This window comes from Populus trichocarpa, chromosome 5 (genome assembly GCF_000002775.5).
Source record: "Populus trichocarpa isolate Nisqually-1 chromosome 5, P.trichocarpa_v4.1, whole genome shotgun sequence".
In the NCBI taxonomy this organism is placed as follows: domain Eukaryota; kingdom Viridiplantae; phylum Streptophyta; class Magnoliopsida; order Malpighiales; family Salicaceae; genus Populus; species Populus trichocarpa.
The window spans coordinates 7552654-7575101 of NC_037289.2; the positions used below are offsets into that span (position 1 = coordinate 7552654).

The 22448-nt window shown below is 36.8% G+C and overlaps 2 protein-coding genes across 2 annotated transcripts; both read left to right on the top strand.

Annotated features, from left to right (window-relative positions):
• The first annotated feature begins 14638 nt into the window (after window positions 1–14638).
• Window positions 14639–17258, top strand: LOC112327562 (GDSL esterase/lipase At5g55050). Its single transcript, XM_024601371.2, has 6 exons — window positions 14639–14744; window positions 15486–15644; window positions 15861–16006; window positions 16126–16365; window positions 16598–16844; window positions 17038–17258. Exons 1-6 carry the CDS (start codon window positions 14639–14641, stop codon window positions 17256–17258), a joined length of 1119 nt encoding a protein of 372 aa, XP_024457139.2.
• A 2439-nt stretch (window positions 17259–19697) lies between these two features.
• Window positions 19698–21093, top strand: LOC18099108 (putative F-box protein At1g65770). Its single transcript, XM_052452842.1, has one exon. It carries the CDS (start codon window positions 19973–19975, stop codon window positions 20867–20869), a length of 897 nt encoding a protein of 298 aa, XP_052308802.1. The 5' UTR covers window positions 19698–19972; the 3' UTR covers window positions 20870–21093.
• The last annotated feature ends 1355 nt before the right edge of the window (window positions 21094–22448 follow it).

The following is a 22448-nucleotide window of genomic DNA, read 5'->3' on the forward strand; positions in this document are numbered from 1 at the left end:
TTGGCTAACAATGAAGAAAGGAAGAAAACATGATTTGGATTTTATTAACAAATTGATATGTTCTTTATGTATAATATGGTAGCTTGTATTGACTTTTCGTGAAGAAATAATTAGAAGGAACCTAAGGAAAGTGATGTGTTACGTTTCGGACTAGATATAAGAAAAAGGTTTGGGTTAGTTTGTATTAATTGCCATGTAAAATGAGTAGAATTATGAGAGCATAGGTAATATATGAATGGATAAGGTGTTAATTAAAAATAAAATGATGAAGGAAGTGTTATGTCACCATTGTTCAAGGGATTAGTCTTGATAAGCTTTAAGGGTAAATGAAATTGACTTAATTGATTCTTTAAACATGTTTGTTTATGTGGAAAAGGAATAAATAATGTGTAAGTTGTGTGTATTGAAACGAAAATAAACATTTCTTGTTTAAGGAAAATTCGGCCTAGGGTTGAAAATGAGGAAAGAAATGGAATGTTTTAAGTTTTTAACTGTTTGGATACTTATATTAGATTGTGCTAGTTGAAGTAATTGAGATTTGGAAATGGAATAATTCCAATAAAGGTTAGAAAAGGCTAGTAAATGAACGCATATAATATTCCAATAGGAGATATATAACTCCTCTAAACACCACCCCCATAGAATTTTTTGCAACCAGTAAGTGAAAAGACTTTGTTTAATATCTATCTTCTATTGTGTCGCCTCCACACACACGTATCTCCAAGAAGTTTTGTTTGTTTCACAATGATAAATGACATGATACAAAAGATTGCTTCACATTATAAAAAGAGATTGAGATGCTAATAGGCAAGTGTTATCTAAAGCAATTTATCAAAAGGCATGTCCACTTGGAACGTGACAGAGAAGAGCCCAGCCAACCTGTTCAAACCCTACCTGAGATCACTGTGATTCTAAATGGCACTTTAGCTGGGGGGGATACTTATAATGGCAAGAGGAAGTATAGAAAATATGTCTTCACAACAGCTCATCAACAGAACCTATGATACGAGCCTTTAACTTTTACTTTAGAAAATAGAGAGAGGGTGACTCACCTCCATGAGGATGCATTGGCAATTTCTATAGTTCTAACCAATCATCAAGTCCACAGGGTGTTGGTAGATGATGAAAGCTTAGTTAATATCTTATATAAAGATGAGATGTCCTATACAAGGATAGATCCCTCAAAGATGACTCATGTAAAAAAACTATTTAAATGAGATTAAACAGTCAAAAGTGCCAATACAAGGTGTCTTGAAGATCTCAATCACAATAGACACTTACCCTAAGTGTTTTACCTTTCAACAAACCTTTATGGTAATAGATATGGCTCTGGCCTATAACACCATAATAAGAAAACCTCTCTTACATAAGATTAATGCAGTAATAAACACATAATAGTTTTTCTGAAAATTCCCTATTCAGAGGGGGATTGTTATCGTGAAAGGAAATCAAGGGGCCTCAAGACATTATGTGTTTGTATGTTTGAAAGGCAAGAGGTCTTTACCCCTGGACCATCAAGGGTTCTTGAAGAAAAGGGTGGAGGTCAGAAATGAGGCCACAAAGTAGTTGAAAGAAATGTCTTTAGGACAAGATAAAGGGATTGTCACCAAGATAGGTCTAACCTTGGAATCACCTCAATAACTATTACTAACAGATTTTCTCTTCACCTATAAAACTAATTTTGCTTTCAACACTTTAGATATGTCAGGTATCAGCCTAAAGATATATGTTCACAAACTTCAAGTTAATCCAATTTTCCTTTATATTAGATAGAAGAAGAAAAAATTTGGGCAGGAAAACTGTCGCACGTGAGCGACGTCGCGGCGATCGTCCACCCACAAAAAATGTAATATGGGGGATATATATCTGGTCAATGTAGGGAGACAAGGAATTCGTTGTCTCTTAGCAGTGAAAAATGGTGTGGGAGTCGCCACCTAGTATTTTGGTCACTAGGAACCCTAACTGGTCTCAGAGATCGGGTACGGGGACTGGTTGCGTAAAGGGAAGGTATTAGCACCCCAAATACGCCCTACCTAAGGTAAGCTGCATCGTTTAATTGTCTGATAAAATTTAAGGTGTTTTCGTTGTGTTTCCTAGTTGTTGGTCCGTCTATGGTTCAAGAAAAGTCCTCCTTAATAAGGAGGTCCTTATCTTATCGGGTAAAACCTAACCGTTTTAATGTCTATGTAAAAAAAAGCTATATCTTTTAATATCAGGAATACATTTTACATATAAATTCTTAATCCCAAATACTAAAAAAGGACAAAAATATTTTTTAGAATTTTTGAAATATTGGCCTAGTTCTCATGGCTTGAATAAACTGGTTATTAAAGCCAAAATGCATGCTAATACATATATTGTTTTTTTGAAATTTCCTTTGTTGTGTGAAAATATGATGTTATAATATTTATATATATACGTTGGAGAGACTAGGCCGTATTTTAAAACAAAACATTTTTTAAATATGTATTTTTGTACGCTTTGACGCAAATCGGGTATTTTAATACTGGGTTTGTATCCTTACGGTATAAAAATACAACCAAATATTAATCCACTTTGACAAAATAAAAATGCAGAAAAATCAACAATATTTTCAAAGATATTTAGAAAATTTTTGAAAGCAAAAGACATTTTTTATTTTGAAAATCTTTGATGTTTTGATGAAAACCAGATATTTTAATACCGGATTTTGTATCTTTACAGTATAAAATACCAACCAATATTAATCAAAATACAGTAATAAAATTACAGAAAATCACATATTTTTGAAATAATTTTTGAAGAATTTTTGTAATTTTTTCATATATATATATCTATATAAATAATACAAAATATAATATATATAATATAATATATAATATTAAATGGGCTGGGCTGGTCCGGCCCAACCGACTGGGCCGGACTCAGCCCAAAATTGCTGGGCCGATTTTGGCCCAAAATGGATTGGGCCGATCTCGGCCCAAAATAAAAATATTCTCTTCTGGGCCAGACCCGGCCCAGAAGACAGGGCTGGGCCAGGACCCGCCTGGCCCAGACTCAAAACGGGCGGGGGGAATTAATTTCCCCCCACCCCTGCATGCAGAACGCTATTCGTTCTGCATGCAGAGAAGGAAATAAAGGAATAACAGAACAGGGGAGGGAGAAGAGTTACCTGGCGCGGGGTGGCGGTGGCTTCCTGCGTTTCTGGCGGTGCTGTGGCGGAAGCTGGTGGCGGCGACTTGTTCACGGACAGCGACTCCCGGCGGCGCTGCGGCTGTTTCCGACGGTTTGGTTCGTTCTCTCCGTTCCTCCCTTTCTCTTTGTTTTCTCGGTTTCTTTTGTTTTCGGGTTGGTCCTTCCTCTCTTCCCGTTACTCTTCGCTGTTTTTTTTCGTTCTCCTCTCTTCCTTCTCTCTCCTTCGTTCTATCTCTTCCCCTCTCTCTCCTCTGTTTTTTCGTTTTTTCCTTGCTCCTCCCCTCTGTTCTCTTCTCTTTTTTTTCTCTCCCCCGTCTCCCCCCTCTCTATTGCTGCTGTGTTGGCTGTTATTTATAGGGCCAAGTGAGTGGGTTTGTACTGTGGAGCATGGGGAGCAACCGGCCGGTCGGCCATGGGGCGCGACTGCCAAGGCTCGGCCCCCCTCCCCGGTTTTCTGGCAAGTGCGCGGTGGGTGGTCGGCCATTGTGTCCGGTCGGTGGGCTCCAGGCGAGAGAGTGGCCGGCAGAATTCAAATTAAAGCCAAACTTTTTCCTTCTTCCCCGCTGCATGATCGGGGGAAGAAGATGAACAGTGTCGTTCAAAACGACACCGTTCTGCTCTTTTTTTTTTTTTTTTTTTTTTTTTTTGAATGGATGAAACGGCGTCGTTTTGGATAAAACGCGCCGTTTCATTTAAATCCTGCAAGACGCCAAAACACGTCAATTTGCGAAGCAGCCCTTAATTATCTTTTGTCCCTTCAATTGCATCCCTGCCGAATTCGAACCCCGTCCCTATATTTGGCCGCGTTTTTCACTTTGGTCCTTGGCCTCTGAATTATGCAATTGAGCCCTTAATTGATCAATAAACTTCCAATTTCTTCAATTAGGCCCCTGAAACAATTAATTCCAGCCCCCATACTTACGCGCCTTCTTCAATTTGGTCCTTGGTTTTGGATTCCTTCAATTAAGTCCCCAATTGGCCCTTAAACTTCAATATTTATGCAATTAGGCCCCTGATTTGACCTAATAAATTCCTAAAAAATATATTTTGGCCCCAGAACTTAAATTTCTTCTAATTAAAGCCCAAATTGACTTAAAAATCAATTTTTCTTGCAATCAAATCTCCTATAAATTCATTTAAAAATCCAATTAAGTCCATAAACATCCAAATTTGGGCTTTTCTCCTCAAATTTCAAATTTTCCTTGTCAACAGGGCTCTCCTCCTTCAAGAATATATTATCAAAAATTCCATCTTTGTATTTTTAACCTCATTGACCAATTTTCCAACCATTTTCTGAGCGCTTCTGCCTCCTGTTATTTTTCTAACCTCCTTTGGCTATATATTTTTATATATATTTTATGGGGACCCAAAAATGGGTTACAACAGATGCCCCCTCTTTATAATGCTTACGGAGCAGAGGTTTTGCGCAGTAAGTTTTATAAAGATAAACCAAAACTGAGCTCCCGAAACTGATCTAGTCGGAGCTCGATTGCTCTGAAACTTTGTCCTTACAGCAATCCTCCTTAACCCAAAAACTATGATCAAAATTTATCATCTTGAGATCCCTTCTGGCGATCTTCTAAACCAAAACCTATAATTATTGCTTACTCAACTTGGAATCCCGTCTGGCAATTCCCCTTTTAACCAATATTGAAATACAAGATCCCTTCTAACGATCTCCTTTAACAAAAAAACTTAGAATCCCATCTGGCGATTCTTTTACCCATAACCAAATACAAAAACACGTGTGTGGTCTCATTATGACGGGTGACCTGCCCGAATGGGAAAAGGAAAGAGTGGTCTCATTATTATGGGTGACCTACCCAGGAAAAATAATGGTCTCATTGTATGGGTGACCTACCCAAGAAAAATAATGGTCTCATTGTATGGGTGACGAACCCAAGAAAAATGATGGTCTCATTGTATGGGTGACTAACCCAGGAATAAATAATGGTCTCATTGTATGGGTGACTAACCCAGGAAAAATGATGGTCTCATTGTATGGGTGACGAACCCAAGAAAAATGATGGTCTCATTGTATGGGTGACTAACCCAGGAAAAATGATGGTCTCATTGTATGGGTGACTAACCCAGGAAAAAATGATGGTCTCATTGTATGGGTGACTAACCCAGAAAAATAATGGTCTCATTGTATGGGTGACTAACCCAAGAAAAATAATGGTCTCATTGTATGGGTGACGAACCCAAGAAAAATGATGGTCTCATTGTATGGGTGACGAACCCAAGAAAAAAAGATGGTCTCATTGTATGGGTGACTAACCCAAATGGAAATAATGTGAAGTGCGGTCTCATTATAATGGGTGACCTACCCAGGGGAAGAATTCTTAGTAAACTCCATGCTTTTCTAAGAAAAAGTTTCAATACGAGGTCCCTTCTAGCGACCTTCCTTGATGAATGTCGAAGTACGAGATCTTTTCTGGCGATCTCAAATAACTTGGAATCCCATTGGGCAATTCCTTTTACTAAAGCTAAAACATGAAGTTCCTTCTGGCGACCTTCATCGAAATACAAGATCCCTTCTGGCGATCTCCTTTATCCAAACAACTTGGAATCCCATCTGGCGATTCCTTTTAACCAACATGTAATACGAGGTCCCATCTAGCGACCTCCAAATAGCGAAACACGAGATCCCTTCTGGCGATCTCCTTTAATCAACTTGGAATCCCAATCTGGCGATTCCTTTTAACCAACATGAAATATGAGGTCCCATCTGGCGACCTTCATCAACTTAGAATCCCATCTGGCGATTCCTTTTATTCAAAGCTGAAATACGAGGTCCCTTCTGGCGACCTCCTTTGACCAATATCGAAATACGAGATCCCTTCTGGCGATCTCAAACAACTTGGAATCCCATCTGGCGATTCCTTTTATTCAATATGAAATATGAGGTCCCTTCTGGCGACCTCTTTTAACCAATATCGAAATACGAGATCCCTTCTGGCGATCTCAAACAACTTGGAATCCCATCTGGCGATTCCTTTTTCCGAAGCTGAAATAATGAGATCCCTTCTGGCGATCTTCTTTAATCAAAAACCAAAAAATCTATTTTGTAAATCGGTTAACCTGGAATCCCATCTGGCGATTCCCTTTAACCGATTGCTCGATGTCGTTCCTCCTGATGGCAGGGTTTGAAAATTATTATCTTCTCTTCTCGTTGTTCTAGAATCAACTCAATGATTCTTTCTTCATCTCCAATTTTGTTGGAATGCATTAAGGTCTCCTCCTGTAATGATCCAAAAAACATATATGCAATGATTTATGATTAGATGCCATGCATGCATTTGTACCTGGTTTTGAAACATAGGCCCCATCATCTTCTTCTATTTCATGAAACTCTCTCTTGATATGAGCTTGCTTTTGAAGTCGTATGCTGGATTCATTTCTCGTGCTGCCTATCATATCTTTGAGAAGAAGTCTTTGACTTTCTTCAAGTAGTCCTTTTCTCAAAATGTATGACTTGTATTTGCCTCTTTGTCATGCTTTTGTCAAATGCTTTAGCTTGGTTTTCAAATCTATAGGCTTCCAACCAATTTTAAACTCGTAAAACTTTTCAAAAAAAACAACTCGTTTTGCCCCCAGTGTAGGGGTGTGATCCTAGTCTGGGCTTTTATAGAGAATAAATTCATTCAGCCAATGATAAACTTTTTTAGTGCGTGAAGGGATAATGATGATTTTTTTTTTTTTTTTTTTCGTTCTTTTTCAAAATGCACATTGTTATTACAGATGATTATAAAGTGACCACTTAATCATTCATCAGAGGTAGGGATGTACTTTAGGGTTAGCTTTTCTTAAATTTCATATTAAACCATTTTATGATATAACCACTCAAACTTGTTCAAAAAGTGCATAATCTCATCATTTATTAAAAAAAAAAGGTAGGCTCAAAGACAAACATAAAATCTGGCTGAAAACATGAGCCCTGATTGCCCAACAGAGAAAATAAAAGTACTGACAAAAGCAAATGACAAAAACATGCTAAGGCAAATAAAGTTGTTTTACATTTTGAAAACTACGAGAAGTTCTTGGGTCAACCCGTTCTGGAAAGTCAACCGAGACAATGCTTCATCTTCCTTCCCCATTTGCGTTTCCTTGTCTTCTCTTTCGATCTCGCCTTCTTCATTATTGACGATTCTTGACCAAGGTTTTCCAACCCTTTATCCCCTATTACTTTTGTCATTACTGGGCAATAGATTTGAATTGATATTGGGTGTGTCTTCAAACGACACCCATCCTATCTTGATGAGCTTCAACAACATGCTCTTGAAAGCGTAGCACGTTTCAAGACAATGTCCGGGAATACCAGCATGGTACTCGCAAGTCAACTCGGGCTTATACCAGATGGGGAATGGTGGTTGTAGTGGTAATGTAGGGATAGGAGCTATTTGTCCAATGCTCAGTAGTTTGGCATACATTTCCTTCAAAGGCATGGGTAATGGCGGTAGTTGTTCTGAGATGTACCTTGTATTTGGTCTTTGGTAGTTGTTTTGGTTGTTTGACTGGTTATTTACTTGATTAGAGGAAAATGGTTTGTTAAAGTTTATGTGGGCAACATGAGAGGTAGGTATTTGTGGGTTGAGTGAATCCACTATATTGCCCTCGGACCCACCTTCAAAGTCGTAAATATGACCTCCCATTTTTCTTCCCATAAAACCCTTCGCCTCCAATGGCTCAACTATACGTCCAGCTTTAATCCCTTGCTCTATTCTTTCAGCTATGCGTACCGCATCGTAGAAATGCTGAGATGAGCTACCCATTAGGTGCTCATAATAAGGTGCTTTGAAGGTATTGGCAAACAAGCTCACCATTTCTGTTTCTATCAAAGGGGGTTGGACATGCATTGCCTCATCTCTCCATCTTTGTGCATAAGCCCTTACTGACTCCTGGCTCCTTTTCTCCATTGCCATTAGACTTGTTCGATCAGGAGCGATTTCCATGTTAAACTTGTACTGTTTGAGGAAAGCCTCCACCAAGTCTCTCCAGCTCTTGATCCTGATGCTGTCTAACCTCATGTACCAGCTTAAAGCGGATCCTGCTAGGCTATCTTGAAAGAAATAGATTAGCATTTTATCATCACGAATTACTTCCGCCATTTTGTTGCAGTAGGATCGAAGGTGAGTGTTTGGGCATTCCAGACCGGTATACTTAATGAACTCTGGTATGCGAAAATCTTTTGGTACCACGATGTTTGGTACCAAACATACTTCGGCTGCTCGCACAGGGTCAAACCAATCATTACCCTCAATTGCCCGTAATCTTTCTTCCAAAGCAAACAGCTTGTCTTGGTCCATCAAACTAGGAGACCTATTATCCGGTATTCCCTCCGCTGTTAAGTCCACAGTGACTGGAGCATGAGTTGGCTGGATAGGGGCGATAGGCACAAAATATTGTTCATTGGCCGAGTTTGCCCCCTGGTTTTGAGATGCTTGAGGGATGTGAGCTGCTGGCGCTCCTTCAGGCTGTTGTGCTGATGTTCCCTCCCCATTCTTAGCTCTTAAAAGCTGCTCGAGTAAGTCGGTTAGTCGAGAAACTTCATTTTTTACGGACTCCAACTCGGTCTGGTAATGTGACTCTAAGTGAGCTCTTTCTTCATTCTCCATTCTTGATCTGGACCGGGTGTTGTGGACTTTGGATGTGGGACCTATGTTTCACGATCTGGTATGCGTGAAAAAATGTAAATGAATGTATGATAAAGAACAATGCATGATGCATATATAATGTGAGCTGAAAAGACCTGAAAACCAAAATGCCTTATGGTTAGGTTTTGTCTTATGCAAAAATATATTTTATGGAGCATACACCCTATAGCCGGTTCTAATTCTTTTGTGCTTGACGAGGGTAGGTTGGCTATTCAGTCTCTAAAAAGGGTCTCTTGCTGTCCCAGTGATTGCCCTCGTGGAGGCAATATGGGGGCTTGTAGGCAATGAGATGGTCACATGTACCAACTATTACCAGTCTAAGCACTCAGCAAAGAGTTGGGGTTTACACAAACTTAAACCTTGACTAACAGTCGTAAGGTAAGCTGCTAGTCCCCCACTTAACTTAAAGTTTGTGTGTGCTCTCAATAATCAAAGTATGTGATGCATGTGACAGTTCTATAAGATGTATGAGACAGTTCTATACAAATGCATGAACAATATGTGTAAAAATATTTAAAGCATATAAGCAGATAACAAAAGGAAAGGCATATTAACAATAAACACACGAAAACAAAAACAAATCAGACAAAAACAAAGCTTAGTCCACAAGGTCCCCAGTGGAGTCGCCATTCTGTCGCACGTGAGCGACGTCGCGGCGATCGTCCACCCACAAAAAATGTAATATGGGGGATATATATCTGGTCAATGTAGGGAGACAAGGAATTCGTTGTCTCTTAGCAGTGAAAAATGGTGTGGGAGTCGCCACCTAGTATTTTGGTCACTAGGAACCCTAACTGGTCTCAGAGATCGGGTACGGGGACTGGTTGCGTAAAGGGAAGGTATTAGCACCCCAAATACGCCCTACCTAAGGTAAGCTGCATCGTTTAATTGTCTGATAAAATTTAAGGTGTTTTCGTTGTGTTTCCTAGTTGTTGGTCCGTCTATGGTTCAAGAAAAGTCCTCCTTAATAAGGAGGTCCTTATCTTATCGGGTAAAACCTAACCGTTTTAATGTCTATGTAAAAAAAAGCTATATCTTTTAATATCAGGAATACATTTTACATATAAATTCTTAATCCCAAATACTAAAAAAGGACAAAAATATTTTTTAGAATTTTTGAAATATTGGCCTAGTTCTCATGGCTTGAATAAACTGGTTATTAAAGCCAAAATGCATGCTAATACATATATTGTTTTTTTGAAATTTCCTTTGTTGTGTGAAAATATGATGTTATAATATTTATATATATACGTTGGAGAGACTAGGCCGTATTTTAAAACAAAACATTTTTTAAATATGTATTTTTGTACGCTTTGACGCAAATCGGGTATTTTAATACTGGGTTTGTATCCTTACGGTATAAAAATACAACCAAATATTAATCCACTTTGACAAAATAAAATGCAGAAAAATCAACAATATTTTCAAAGATATTTAGAAAATTTTTGAAAGCAAAAGACATTTTTTATTTTGAAAATCTTTGATGTTTTGATGAAAACCAGATATTTTAATACCGGATTTTGTATCTTTACAGTATAAAATACCAACCAATATTAATCAAAATACAGTAATAAAATTACAGAAAATCACATATTTTTGAAATAATTTTTGAAGAATTTTTGTAATTTTTTCATATATATATATCTATATAAATAATACAAAATATAATATATATAATATAATATATAATATTAAATGGGCTGGGCTGGTCCGGCCCAACCGACTGGGCCGGACTCAGCCCAAAATTGCTGGGCCGATTTTGGCCCAAAATGGATTGGGCCGATCTCGGCCCAAAATAAAAATATTCTCTTCTGGGCCAGACCCGGCCCAGAAGACAGGGCTGGGCCAGGACCCGCCTGGCCCAGACTCAAAACGGGCGGGGGGAATTAATTTCCCCCCACCCCTGCATGCAGAACGCTATTCGTTCTGCATGCAGAGAAGGAAATAAAGGAATAACAGAACAGGGGAGGGAGAAGAGTTACCTGGCGCGGGGTGGCGGTGGCTTCCTGCGTTTCTGGCGGTGCTGTGGCGGAAGCTGGTGGCGGCGACTTGTTCACGGACAGCGACTCCCGGCGGCGCTGCGGCTGTTTCCGACGGTTTGGTTCGTTCTCTCCGTTCCTCCCTTTCTCTTTGTTTTCTCGGTTTCTTTTGTTTTCGGGTTGGTCCTTCCTCTCTTCCCGTTACTCTTCGCTGTTTTTTTTCGTTCTCCTCTCTTCCTTCTCTCTCCTTCGTTCTATCTCTTCCCCTCTCTCTCCTCTGTTTTTTCGTTTTTTCCTTGCTCCTCCCCTCTGTTCTCTTCTCTTTTTTTTCTCTCCCCCGTCTCCCCCCTCTCTATTGCTGCTGTGTTGGCTGTTATTTATAGGGCCAAGTGAGTGGGTTTGTACTGTGGAGCATGGGGAGCAACCGGCCGGTCGGCCATGGGGCGCGACTGCCAAGGCTCGGCCCCCCTCCCCGGTTTTCTGGCAAGTGCGCGGTGGGTGGTCGGCCATTGTGTCCGGTCGGTGGGCTCCAGGCGAGAGAGTGGCCGGCAGAATTCAAATTAAAGCCAAACTTTTTCCTTCTTCCCCGCTGCATGATCGGGGGAAGAAGATGAACAGTGTCGTTCAAAACGACACCGTTCTGCTCTTTTTTTTTTTTTTTTTTTTTTTTTTTGAATGGATGAAACGGCGTCGTTTTGGATAAAACGCGCCGTTTCATTTAAATCCTGCAAGACGCCAAAACACGTCAATTTGCGAAGCAGCCCTTAATTATCTTTTGTCCCTTCAATTGCATCCCTGCCGAATTCGAACCCCGTCCCTATATTTGGCCGCGTTTTTCACTTTGGTCCTTGGCCTCTGAATTATGCAATTGAGCCCTTAATTGATCAATAAACTTCCAATTTCTTCAATTAGGCCCCTGAAACAATTAATTCCAGCCCCCATACTTACGCGCCTTCTTCAATTTGGTCCTTGGTTTTGGATTCCTTCAATTAAGTCCCCAATTGGCCCTTAAACTTCAATATTTATGCAATTAGGCCCCTGATTTGACCTAATAAATTCCTAAAAAATATATTTTGGCCCCAGAACTTAAATTTCTTCTAATTAAAGCCCAAATTGACTTAAAAATCAATTTTTCTTGCAATCAAATCTCCTATAAATTCATTTAAAAATCCAATTAAGTCCATAAACATCCAAATTTGGGCTTTTCTCCTCAAATTTCAAATTTTCCTTGTCAACAGGGCTCTCCTCCTTCAAGAATATATTATCAAAAATTCCATCTTTGTATTTTTAACCTCATTGACCAATTTTCCAACCATTTTCTGAGCGCTTCTGCCTCCTGTTATTTTTCTAACCTCCTTTGGCTATATATTTTTATATATATTTTATGGGGACCCAAAAATGGGTTACAACAAAAACAACGAGCAATAATTATAGAGGTGGATAAATTATTAGCTGTTAGGTTCATTCGTGAGGTTATGTATCCAGATTGGTTAGGTAATGTGGTAATGATAAAGAAGAGCATCGGAAAATAAAGAATGTATGTAGACTTCACCGGTTTGAACAAGACATATCTAAAGAATAGTTTTTCTCTCTCAAAGATTGACAAATTGGTGAACTTTACAGTTGGCCTTAAATTCTTAAGCTCTTTGGATATTATTTAAAGGTACCATCAAATCCCTATGTATCTAGAAGATGAGGAGAAGACTTCTTTCATTACAGAACGATGAATTTTTTGCTACAAGGCAATGTCATTTGGCTTGAAAAACACAGGATCCACTTACCAGAAAATGGTTAACAAAGTGTTCAAACACCAAATTAGGACAAACATGAAAGCTTATGTGGATCAAATGTTGGTGAAAAACATGACTTTTGAACAACATTTAAAGGATCTAGAAAATGTTTTTTTGTTTTGTTTTGGGCAAATGTTAGATGAAGTTAAATCTTTTCAAGTGTGTATTTGTCATCAAAAGAGAAAAAGTTTTAGGTTTCCTAGTAAGCAGCAATGGAATAGAACCCAATCTTGAGAAGATTCAAGCAATATTGGATATAACTCCTTCTTAAAAGGTCAATGATGTTAATGCCTCACTAGTAGACTAACCTCCCCCAACATATTTATATTCAAGTTGAAAGAACGCAACTACCATTCTTCATGATTTTGAAGATATCACAAACTTTAAATGAACATCAAAGTGCCAGAAAGCTTTTGAAGAGGTCAAAACTTATCTCATATCTCTTAAGATCTTGTCACATCTAAAAGAAATTGAGAGTATATTCCTCTATCTTGGTGTTTTTAACTAGATAGTGAATGTCGTGTTAGTAAAAAAAAAAAGATGGCATACAATGTCTGGTTTACTATTCTAGCCAAACTTTTCATGATGTTGAAACAAGATACTTGAAAGTGAAAAATATAGCCTTAGCTCTAGTGAAAACCTCTAGAAAGTTAAAATTGTACCTCCAAGCTCATCAAGTTATAATATTAACAGACTAGCTTCTATGACAAATTCTCCACAAGGTATACATGTTTGGATAGCCAGTGAGATGAGAAATTGAGTTAGAAAAATAGACTTTTATATTAACCAAGACCAACTATTAAAGGGTAAGCCTTAACAAATTTCATAGCAGAATACTCTTTTAAGAATGATCTCCAGGATAAGTTTATTCCAATAGTTGAACATCAGATCCTCTTAGAAAAAGCTTTGATCCCCTCATAGTTAATACAATTGATCTCACATTGAGAATTATATGTTGATAGATCTTTCAATTCTAAAAAAAGTACTTGTGAGCCCTCATGGGCAAGTCTTTGAATATGAAATTCAATTTGAATTTTTAGCCACCAACAACGTATCAGAGTATGAAGCTTTCTTAGCAAGATTGGGCCTGGCAAAAACCTTTGAAGCTTCCCCTCTCCGAGTCCAGAGTGACTCCTAACTCATAATTGAATAGTGCCAAATGATATTTAAAATTAGAGACCCTACTTTAACAAAATACTTGCTAAAAGTCCAAGAGCAACTCTCTAGGATAGATAAAGGCAGAGAAATTCTAAATGATTGTATTTCAAAAGAAGAGAATGGAAAGGTAAATTTCTTGTTCAAATTAAAGTCACTAACTTTATCATCAAAAAATTCCTAAATCCCATCAAAAGAGACTATTTTACAAGTGTTGAGTCTTATATCACCAATTATCAACTTTATGAACTCTGGAAAAAAAATATTGACATGAATATGTGATTACTCTCTATCTAAACACTCTTAAAACCCGCATCGAGCATATTAGATTTTGAGACATCATTACCGTTAAAGGTTTTCAAACTAATTAATATATAAGGTTTGAACTCAAAGAAAAAAATATATATTTTTAATTTGTAAACATACACAATAGTCTAGATATAAAATTTCAATTTGGAGGCCAAGGTATCAAAATAAATTATATAAAATATAAGCTCCCTCTCGTGATTAAAGATTATTTATAACAAATTTTAGTCCGAGATTTTTGAAACAACGGCAAAGGACAAAACTAAACTTGTATTGATATCTTTTATGCATAGAAAAAACACAAAATTGTATTTCTTATTTCACAGTTTGATTTTAATTTGTCCCGTTTGCATCCATAGCATAGTCTTTTCCAATCAACCTTATTGCAATTTAATCTTGTTCATTCAATGCTATCTGCTGATAAAATACCTCCTAATATATATCCTACTTACTAAAATGTATGGGGGAACATGTTAAGATCTGCTTATTCATCAGTTGGCATTTTTTCTATTGGGAATATGAATAATTAAAAATTGAACATTAATAAAATAATAAACTCTCACACACACACTCGGCAATGAAAAATGCAAATACAAGTTACCATCAGAACTTTTGTATTGGGAAGCATATTCTCGTGAAAATCTTGAAATGCAAGCTGGGAGATGGTGAAACGTCCAAGTCGTGTAGTAAACACCAAGACATTCATTTCGTTACTAGCAAGGACGGAATCAAACATAGAATCTCAAGTGCATGAAAACAGTCCATGAATTGTAGCCGCATAAATCAACCATTAAAATTAAGCTACCAATATTTTAATTTTTACTTCGGAATATGTGACCTTGGAGAAGATCCATTTTGTTGTATTATATTTTGCCAGATGCCAATGGATCGAGTCATCCCTTTCTTTGTGAGGAGGTAGGTTCGTTTTTTAAGATTATAATTTCGTTTTTGAATCTGAAAGGACGCTATGGATTTAGATGTAGATCATGAGTCGTCTATAAAATTTGATTAAAAAAGGAACTGCTCTCTGTGTTTGAAAGCTTACTCAAGAATACCCTAGTCATTAACCAAAAAAATCTTGAATCTGTACAAATTGGCATATAAGAGAAAGATGCATCAGTTCAAAGATTGTTCCAGACACATTTTGATTCGGTGGCTAGGACAATCCGCCAGCCTTTTGTTTTATAAGCCTAATTACCAAGAAAATGAGCAACATAAAACCATACTCTCTTGTCCACTCCTAAGGTCACTGGCTATATAATACTTATATGCATCCATGTTCATAACACAATCACTTAAAGTGGGAGACACAGATTTATTGCACAACCAAATTCTAATGACAAACAGAAACACTTCATGCTTTTGTTTTCTTTCCTAATTGCTGGCCAATCTGGCCTTTCACTTGGCTGATGCTGCTGTACCAGCCATATTTGTATTTGGTGACTCAACTGTTGATGTTGGTACAAATAATTTCATACCCGAGTGCCGAGGAAAGGCGAACTTCCGGTATTATGGGATTGATTATCCCGGTTCGGTGCCTACCGGAAGGTTCAGCAATGGCTATAATTCTGCTGACAGTATCGGTATGGATCGACTATTTGTAACTATTAAACAAAATTTGCTACTCATTCAAAAAAAAAAAAGAGCAAGTGATACTTGATAGCACAGATAGTTTAGCAATTTTCTGAAATGCTAGCAATTCTTTCTTTCATAACGTAACGAGAACTTGTTTAACATTTCAGAACTTCATTTATTGTGATATAGAATTTATAGCTAATGATCAATGTTTGCTTGGACAGCTAAGCTCTTTGGTTTTAAGAAGAGCCCGCAATCCTTTTTTTATCTTCTCAATCAAACATCGAGTTTCAAGCACAACATACGCTGTGGTGTCAATTTTGCATCAGGAGGCTCAGGGATTATCGACACCACCGGATTCCAATTATTTGTAAGCCTTAATTTCTGTCATTGAAAAAATGTTACATTTGTGTCATCTTAGTTAGTTTGTTTCTAAATTTACATCATAGGGCAGTAATTAATGAACTTCATTTTATAATAACTTTGCAGACGAAGGTTGTGCCGATGAGAGAGCAGATTCAACAATTTTCAACAGTTTGTGGAAATCTCACAGAAATATTGGGTACAGAAGCTGCTGCTGATATGCTATCTAAGTCATTGTTTCTCATCAGTGTTGGAGGCAATGACCTCTTTGAATATCAGCTAAATATGTCTAAGAATGACCCTAATCTGCCTGAGGCGCAAGAGCTGCTACGCATTCTATCATCAACATATCAAATTCATCTACGGGTAAGAAATTGCATTGCCAGGTGATGCAAAATGTGTCACTAATTATGCCACTATGTTTCCAAAACCGTCGGCAATCATTCCACTTACTGATGCTTTTGACAGGCATTAACGGCAAATATGAAGATGATTTTATTCAAGCCTTGATTCTAAATCTATCTCTAACTCCCTTAAATTGTTTTATAAATATTAGAAAAAAAAATTGATTATATCAATTTGGCATATATTGTGGCAGAGTTTGTACGACTTAGGGGCTCGGAAATTCGGCATTGTAAGCATCGCACCAATCGGATGCTGTCCGCTAGAGCGTGCTCTTGGAACTGGTGAATGCAACAAGGAAATGAATGATTTGGCTCAAGCATTCTTCAATGCCACTGAGATCCTCTTACTAAATTTAACCTCTCAAGTTCAAGACATGAAGTACTCTCTTGGAAATCTTTATGAGATAGCTTATGAGGTCCTTCATAACCCACGATCCGTCGGTAAGTATTTCATTCTAACAAAGAATTTTATCAAAAATGCTCGAAGCACTACAAGAAATCACGTCTAAGCTGACAAGTAGAGCTGGCAACCTTCAAGTTTTTGTCATTTTTAGCTCTAAGACAATAAAATACGATAATTTTGTCACATTAAAATTTATAGTATTATGTTAATTTAATCATCCTGATTTCTCAGGTTTCAAGGAGGCGCAAACAGCATGCTGTGGGAATGGAAGCTACAATGCCGAATCCCCATGTAATCGAGATGCAAAGCTTTGTCCGAATCGTCGAGAGTACGTATTCTGGGATGCAATTCACCCAACTGAGCGTGCAGCCAAATTAGCAGCTCGAGCCCTCTTTGGTGGAGGAGCAAAATATGCAACACCTGTGAATTTTAGTCAGTTGATAGGGGATTAATATCCTGATACAACTAATTAATAAAATGCAAGAATATGAGTTGTATCAATGATGTAGAAGATCGATGATCCTTCGCCAAATCCGGAATGTTAATAATCCCACTTTAACTATCCTATTTCAATAAAGAACTGTTACTTTCTATACTTTTGGATCATTGAACTCTTTATTTTTTAAAAAAAAAAAACGAAAGAAATATATGTCATAATTAACAAATATTTAGGAGAAGATTTAGCAGCAATCATGTGTCGCAATTACGTATATTTAGGATATTTTTTTTATTTTTTTGTCTTTGTTTGTCGTGGATATTTGAAACATTGAATTGTTGAATGCATGGGAAGATCCCAAAGAACTTACTAGAGAATACTTTTTCTTTCCTTTCTTTTTCTTTTTTCCTTCCCCTGTTTTCAGACATGAATATAAAGCATTCAACAATTTAGGAGAATATATTTATAATAACTGAAATTTGAATATATAAAATCTTGAAATCACTCGACTTGGCGCTGAGAAGAAAGCAAATTTAATTTATCATCATAACTCTAATATACCAAACATATATATTCTCGTGAAATTCTTGAATGCAAGCTAGCTAGCTAGCTAGGAGTAATTAATATAGTGAGACAGCGTAGGCTAAATTGACATGATCATACATATCGTTACTAACGAAGATGGAATTAAACATAGAAATCCAAGTTTCTGCAAACAAACTTGCTCATAAACTCTCGCTCAACGTACAAGTATAGTTTAATTTTTTTCCTAGCTTGAACACCTTTCGATCGAAGCTTTGCTTAGGTGATAGAAGCATGACATAGGTGACTATAGATAATTTCCAGTGGCAGATGATTTGTTTAGGACTTTATTACCGAGGGATTCAGTAGGTATTTGGAGATGTGATAATGAATGTTTTTTAAAGTGTTTTTAATTTTAAAATATATTAAAAAATATTTTTTAAAAAAAAATTATTTTTATATCAGCATATTAAAATGATGTGAAAATATAAAAAAAAATAATTTCAAGTAAAAAATAAAAATATTATTTAAAAAAAATTAAAACACAAAAATGACCTGAAAATGATTGAGAATACGAAAATAAAAATCTTACGACAACATCTCCTCGGAAACATGTGTTCCACTTTGTTCAGTTTTTAATTTACATATTTAAAAACATGTAAATTAAAAACATGTTTTTAAATTTGTAAAAACATTAATTAAGAAATTTGTAAAAACATTAATTAAGAAAATGACACAAAAAATGAGTCAAGTCAATACGAGTTAACCCATTAAGCACTATTTTCGTTTCATGATGTCAGGATAACTTCATAAAAACCAAACCAAAATAAATCATGAAACTTAATTCTCAATCAAACACAATATTAAATGATGAAATTAAAAAAAAAATTAATCAAAAAAAAAGAAAAATGAATCAATCGGATTAACCAAATAAAAAGCAAATACAATTTTGAATTACATGAAATCGAGATAACTTCTTAGAAAGAAAATAAATAAAAAATGACATGATTTAACCGAGGTTAAAATACCAAAACTTGCAGCCTTGATCATGAGACCAAGATATCTCCATAGAAAACAAATCAAAATAAGTTATAAAGCTAAATTCCTAACCGACCCAATATTAAATGATAAAATTAAAAAATCAAATTCAATTTTAAAAAATACAAAAAACAACTCGAATTAACTCGGGTTAACCTATTAATCACTATTATCCGATCATTAGACTGAAATAACTTAGTAAAAAGCAAATAAAATAAATCATAAAGCCTAATTATTAATTAACATAATATTAAAGAATGAAATCACGACAAAAAAGTTGAATAAGAAAAAAAAACCTTAAATAACCAGGTTAATCATCAAAACTCACAATTCATATCATGAAAATTAGATAATTCAATAAAATATAAATTAAAAATTAAAAAAAAAAAACATTGATTGGAAAAAAAAATGTTTTCTTGCATTAATAGTTTTGGAAATCAATTTCGAAATGGGATTATGTTTTTGTCTTTTCTTTCATAAAGTAACATCTTGAATCCATTCCTACAGCTACACGCGTATGGATATATTAAGAAATAGGGAGTCTCTTGGAATTGGTGAGTCTCTTGGAAATCCACTTATCTTTTTTTTTTTTTTTTGCCCCTTAAATTGGTCAGTCTCTTGGAATCAGTCAAACATAGATTATTCACATTAAGATTAAAGCATTGGTGGAAATCTTTTTCTAATTTCATAGAGATACGTGGACCAATAAAAATAAATAATTTCTCGTGAATTTAAACAGTATATCGACAAAGACATCAACCCTGTTACTACACGCCATGAGCTTTCTGTCCAAATCCAATGACCGGTCAACGAAGCCCAATTTTCCACATGCATGCAGGTCAAGCCGTCTTGGATGACTGGCAATAACTTAACATAGACTCTTAAAGGAATCAATATGCCTAGATCAGACAGAAGTCACTCCTTCTCTTTACTCTCTTAATAAAATTTCTGGGAAAGGAAGATGGAGGTTGATGATGGTAGTAATCATAGCTGGGCTGATCTGCGGTTTGCACGTCATGGAGATCATCAATCTCTCTTTTCTACAAGCAGTCTCCTCGTGTGCCCCTTAAGCTCCCTAAACCAATCCGGGCACACGCCTATTTGTCTCAAGTCACAATCTGCCGTGTCGAACTTGTTGATGATAGTGAGGATTCAAGCTCTTCGAGCTCTATGGCCTGGTTGACTAAAGTTGAGGAGTCAACCTATGGAGATATCCAGCTTTTAGTTCCAGTCTCAAACCGCCAATTGAGGACTGATTCTCCAGGCATGATGCCAAAGATGTTGAACTTGTTGCGCTTTCGCTTAGTAGAAATAACTAAAGCATGTAGCCTTAAACTTGCTAGTGGTAGTCCTCATGGGATCAATAAAGTTGTGTTGCTTCCATCTTCTACTAATAGGAACACTAATGAGTATGGTGTTCTAGCAATCTTCCATGAAGGAAAATTGGGTTACTGGAGGTTCGATGAGAAGGAATGGAAGTTTATAGATGAAACAAGTTTTAACTATGATGATATTATTGTTTACAGGGGACAAGCATATGTTGTTGATAGATTGGGGACTATTTATTGGATTAATTCATCTTTGAATTTGATTCAATATTCACCTCCGCTATATGGCTATGGTAGCCAGAAGACTTTGGTTGAGTCGGATGGTGATTTTTATGTTGTTGATAGGTTCTTCCACGGAGAAAGGAGAACTTGGAATGATGAACTTCACAGTGATGTCGCGTATCCATTTAGGTATCTCCCAATTTGTCAAGCTAAGACGGTCAGTATTAAAGTGTATAAGCTTGATGAAGAGTGGGGTACTTGGGTGAATATAAGCTCGTTAGGGGATAAGGTTTTTGTCTTGGGTAATGAATGCAGTTTCTCTGTTTCAGCTAAAGATTTTTCTGGGCGTAAAGGTAATTGTATATACTTCATAGATCCTCTCGATGCTAGTCGCCAAGGGGAGTTGAGTGGCGGCGATGCTCGTGTATGTGATTTAAGTAGTGGTAGAATTAGCAAAGTAGCAAATTTTCCTGGCCATTCTTGCATGTTGTGGCCACCTCCAAATTTCTATTGTTGAAATCAAGAGGGATGTGGAGACCAAAAGTAACCCCAGTAAGGATATAACTTACAGGATCGATGTTTTAGTTTTGGAAACATTACAGGTAAACTGTGTTTTTACAATCCATGCACGTACTTGTACCATTTAAATTTTATTAAACATGGTGTTAATGTTGTTAAAGTTGTTAGTGCTTTTTAGTCATTAGATTTTGGATCTGTTAATGATTATTTGTTTTACCTATTCTTTAACCATGTTATTAGGATTAGTGGGTTGCAATCTCTCATGATTTAATTTTTTAAAAGGCTACTTAAAGTCAACCTAGTTGTTTAATTCAATAAGATCATTCTCTAATCTCTTTGGAAGATTACATGATTTTTTCGTTCTTTACTGGCATGCTTGCCCGTGCTGCTCTGCGGGCTACACGTAACCTAGTTTATGTAGCCAAAGAATGCGACCATCGTTGGCACTGAAATCTGATTTCTTTAATCTCCTGTGAAGATTTACTGAGGAATGTTTAAATTATTTGTAAAAGCGAAGTTATAGAATGATTGACCTTCAATCAAAAACTTGGTGAATCTTCTTGATCAATTACTATATCCACCATTGACTTCTACATGTAAGGACTCTAAAAGCAGCATGATGGTTAACAAATTTGAACTAAAATACTTTACCAGCAAAGCTGTGGAAGAACTTAAAAATGCAAAAGCAACCTTCTAGTGCATGAACAATATATGAATAGTCATGCTGTGGAAGAACATGCGTTGAAGGTTACTTATGAAGATCAATCAAGAGGAAGAGGATGAGGTCGTGGTGGATTTAGAGAAAAAGAAAGAGGTAGAGAAGGATTTGACAAGTCTATCATTTAGTGCTTCAACTGCTACAAACAGGGACATTTTTATGTGATGGTCTGAAATCAGCCATCATCCATTATAGAAATGGTGCAAGTTATGTCTAGGAGAGCGAGAAAGAAAATATGTAAAAGAAATGCTTTGAAATGGAGATATTTGTAATGGGAGGTATATTTGTCCTGACACAACATAAAAATTGAAGCATAAACATTCTTTGAAATGGGAGGTTTATATGTTATGCAGAGGAAATGGCAGACAAAAAGTGTATCTAAAGCATGAATCTAATTGTTAGTGATGGCTTAGAAAAATAGATGAGTGTAACCTGTTGCAACAAAAACTATTACGAATATAGAAGGATCCACGAGATCCTCCTCGAACCTTCTATCAAAACTCAATCCCATGATTCCAGGCAATCCCTTGATTATAGACAATAGCTATAGATGGATATGTTGACTTTGTATGTAAATTCTCTTGTGTAATATTGCTCTGTAAATTTTAAAAATGAGACGCGCACGGCCATAAAACCTTACGGTGGTTTTTCAAACCTTATCATGGTATCAGAGCCAGCACCTCTAAGGATTCACCTTCGTCGATTCAAATGACCTCTGAATCTTTGTCCCCTACCCTGTGATGCGATCCAGGGTTCGCATCACCCTGTCTTTCAATACCATAATCCACCTCCTGACCAACCAGTTATCTTCTTCCAACTTTCTCCTCTGGCGTAGTCAAGTGCTGCCATTCCTGCAGTG

Bases quoted from the DNA above. Each gene is read 5' to 3' on its own strand.
- LOC18099108 (XM_052452842.1), top strand. From the start codon at position 19,973: ATGGCCTGGTTGACTAAAGTTGAGGAGTCAACCTATGGAGATATCCAG.
- LOC112327562 (XM_024601371.2), top strand. From the start codon at position 14,639: ATGAAAAATGCAAATACAAGTTACCATCAGAACTTTTGTATTGGGAAG. The intron at 16,007-16,125 runs GTAAGCCTTAAT...ATAACTTTGCAG, and splicing joins CCACCGGATTCCAATTATTT to ACGAAGGTTGTGCCGATGAG. The intron at 16,845-17,037 runs GTAAGTATTTCA...CTGATTTCTCAG, and splicing joins TCATAACCCACGATCCGTCG to GTTTCAAGGAGGCGCAAACA.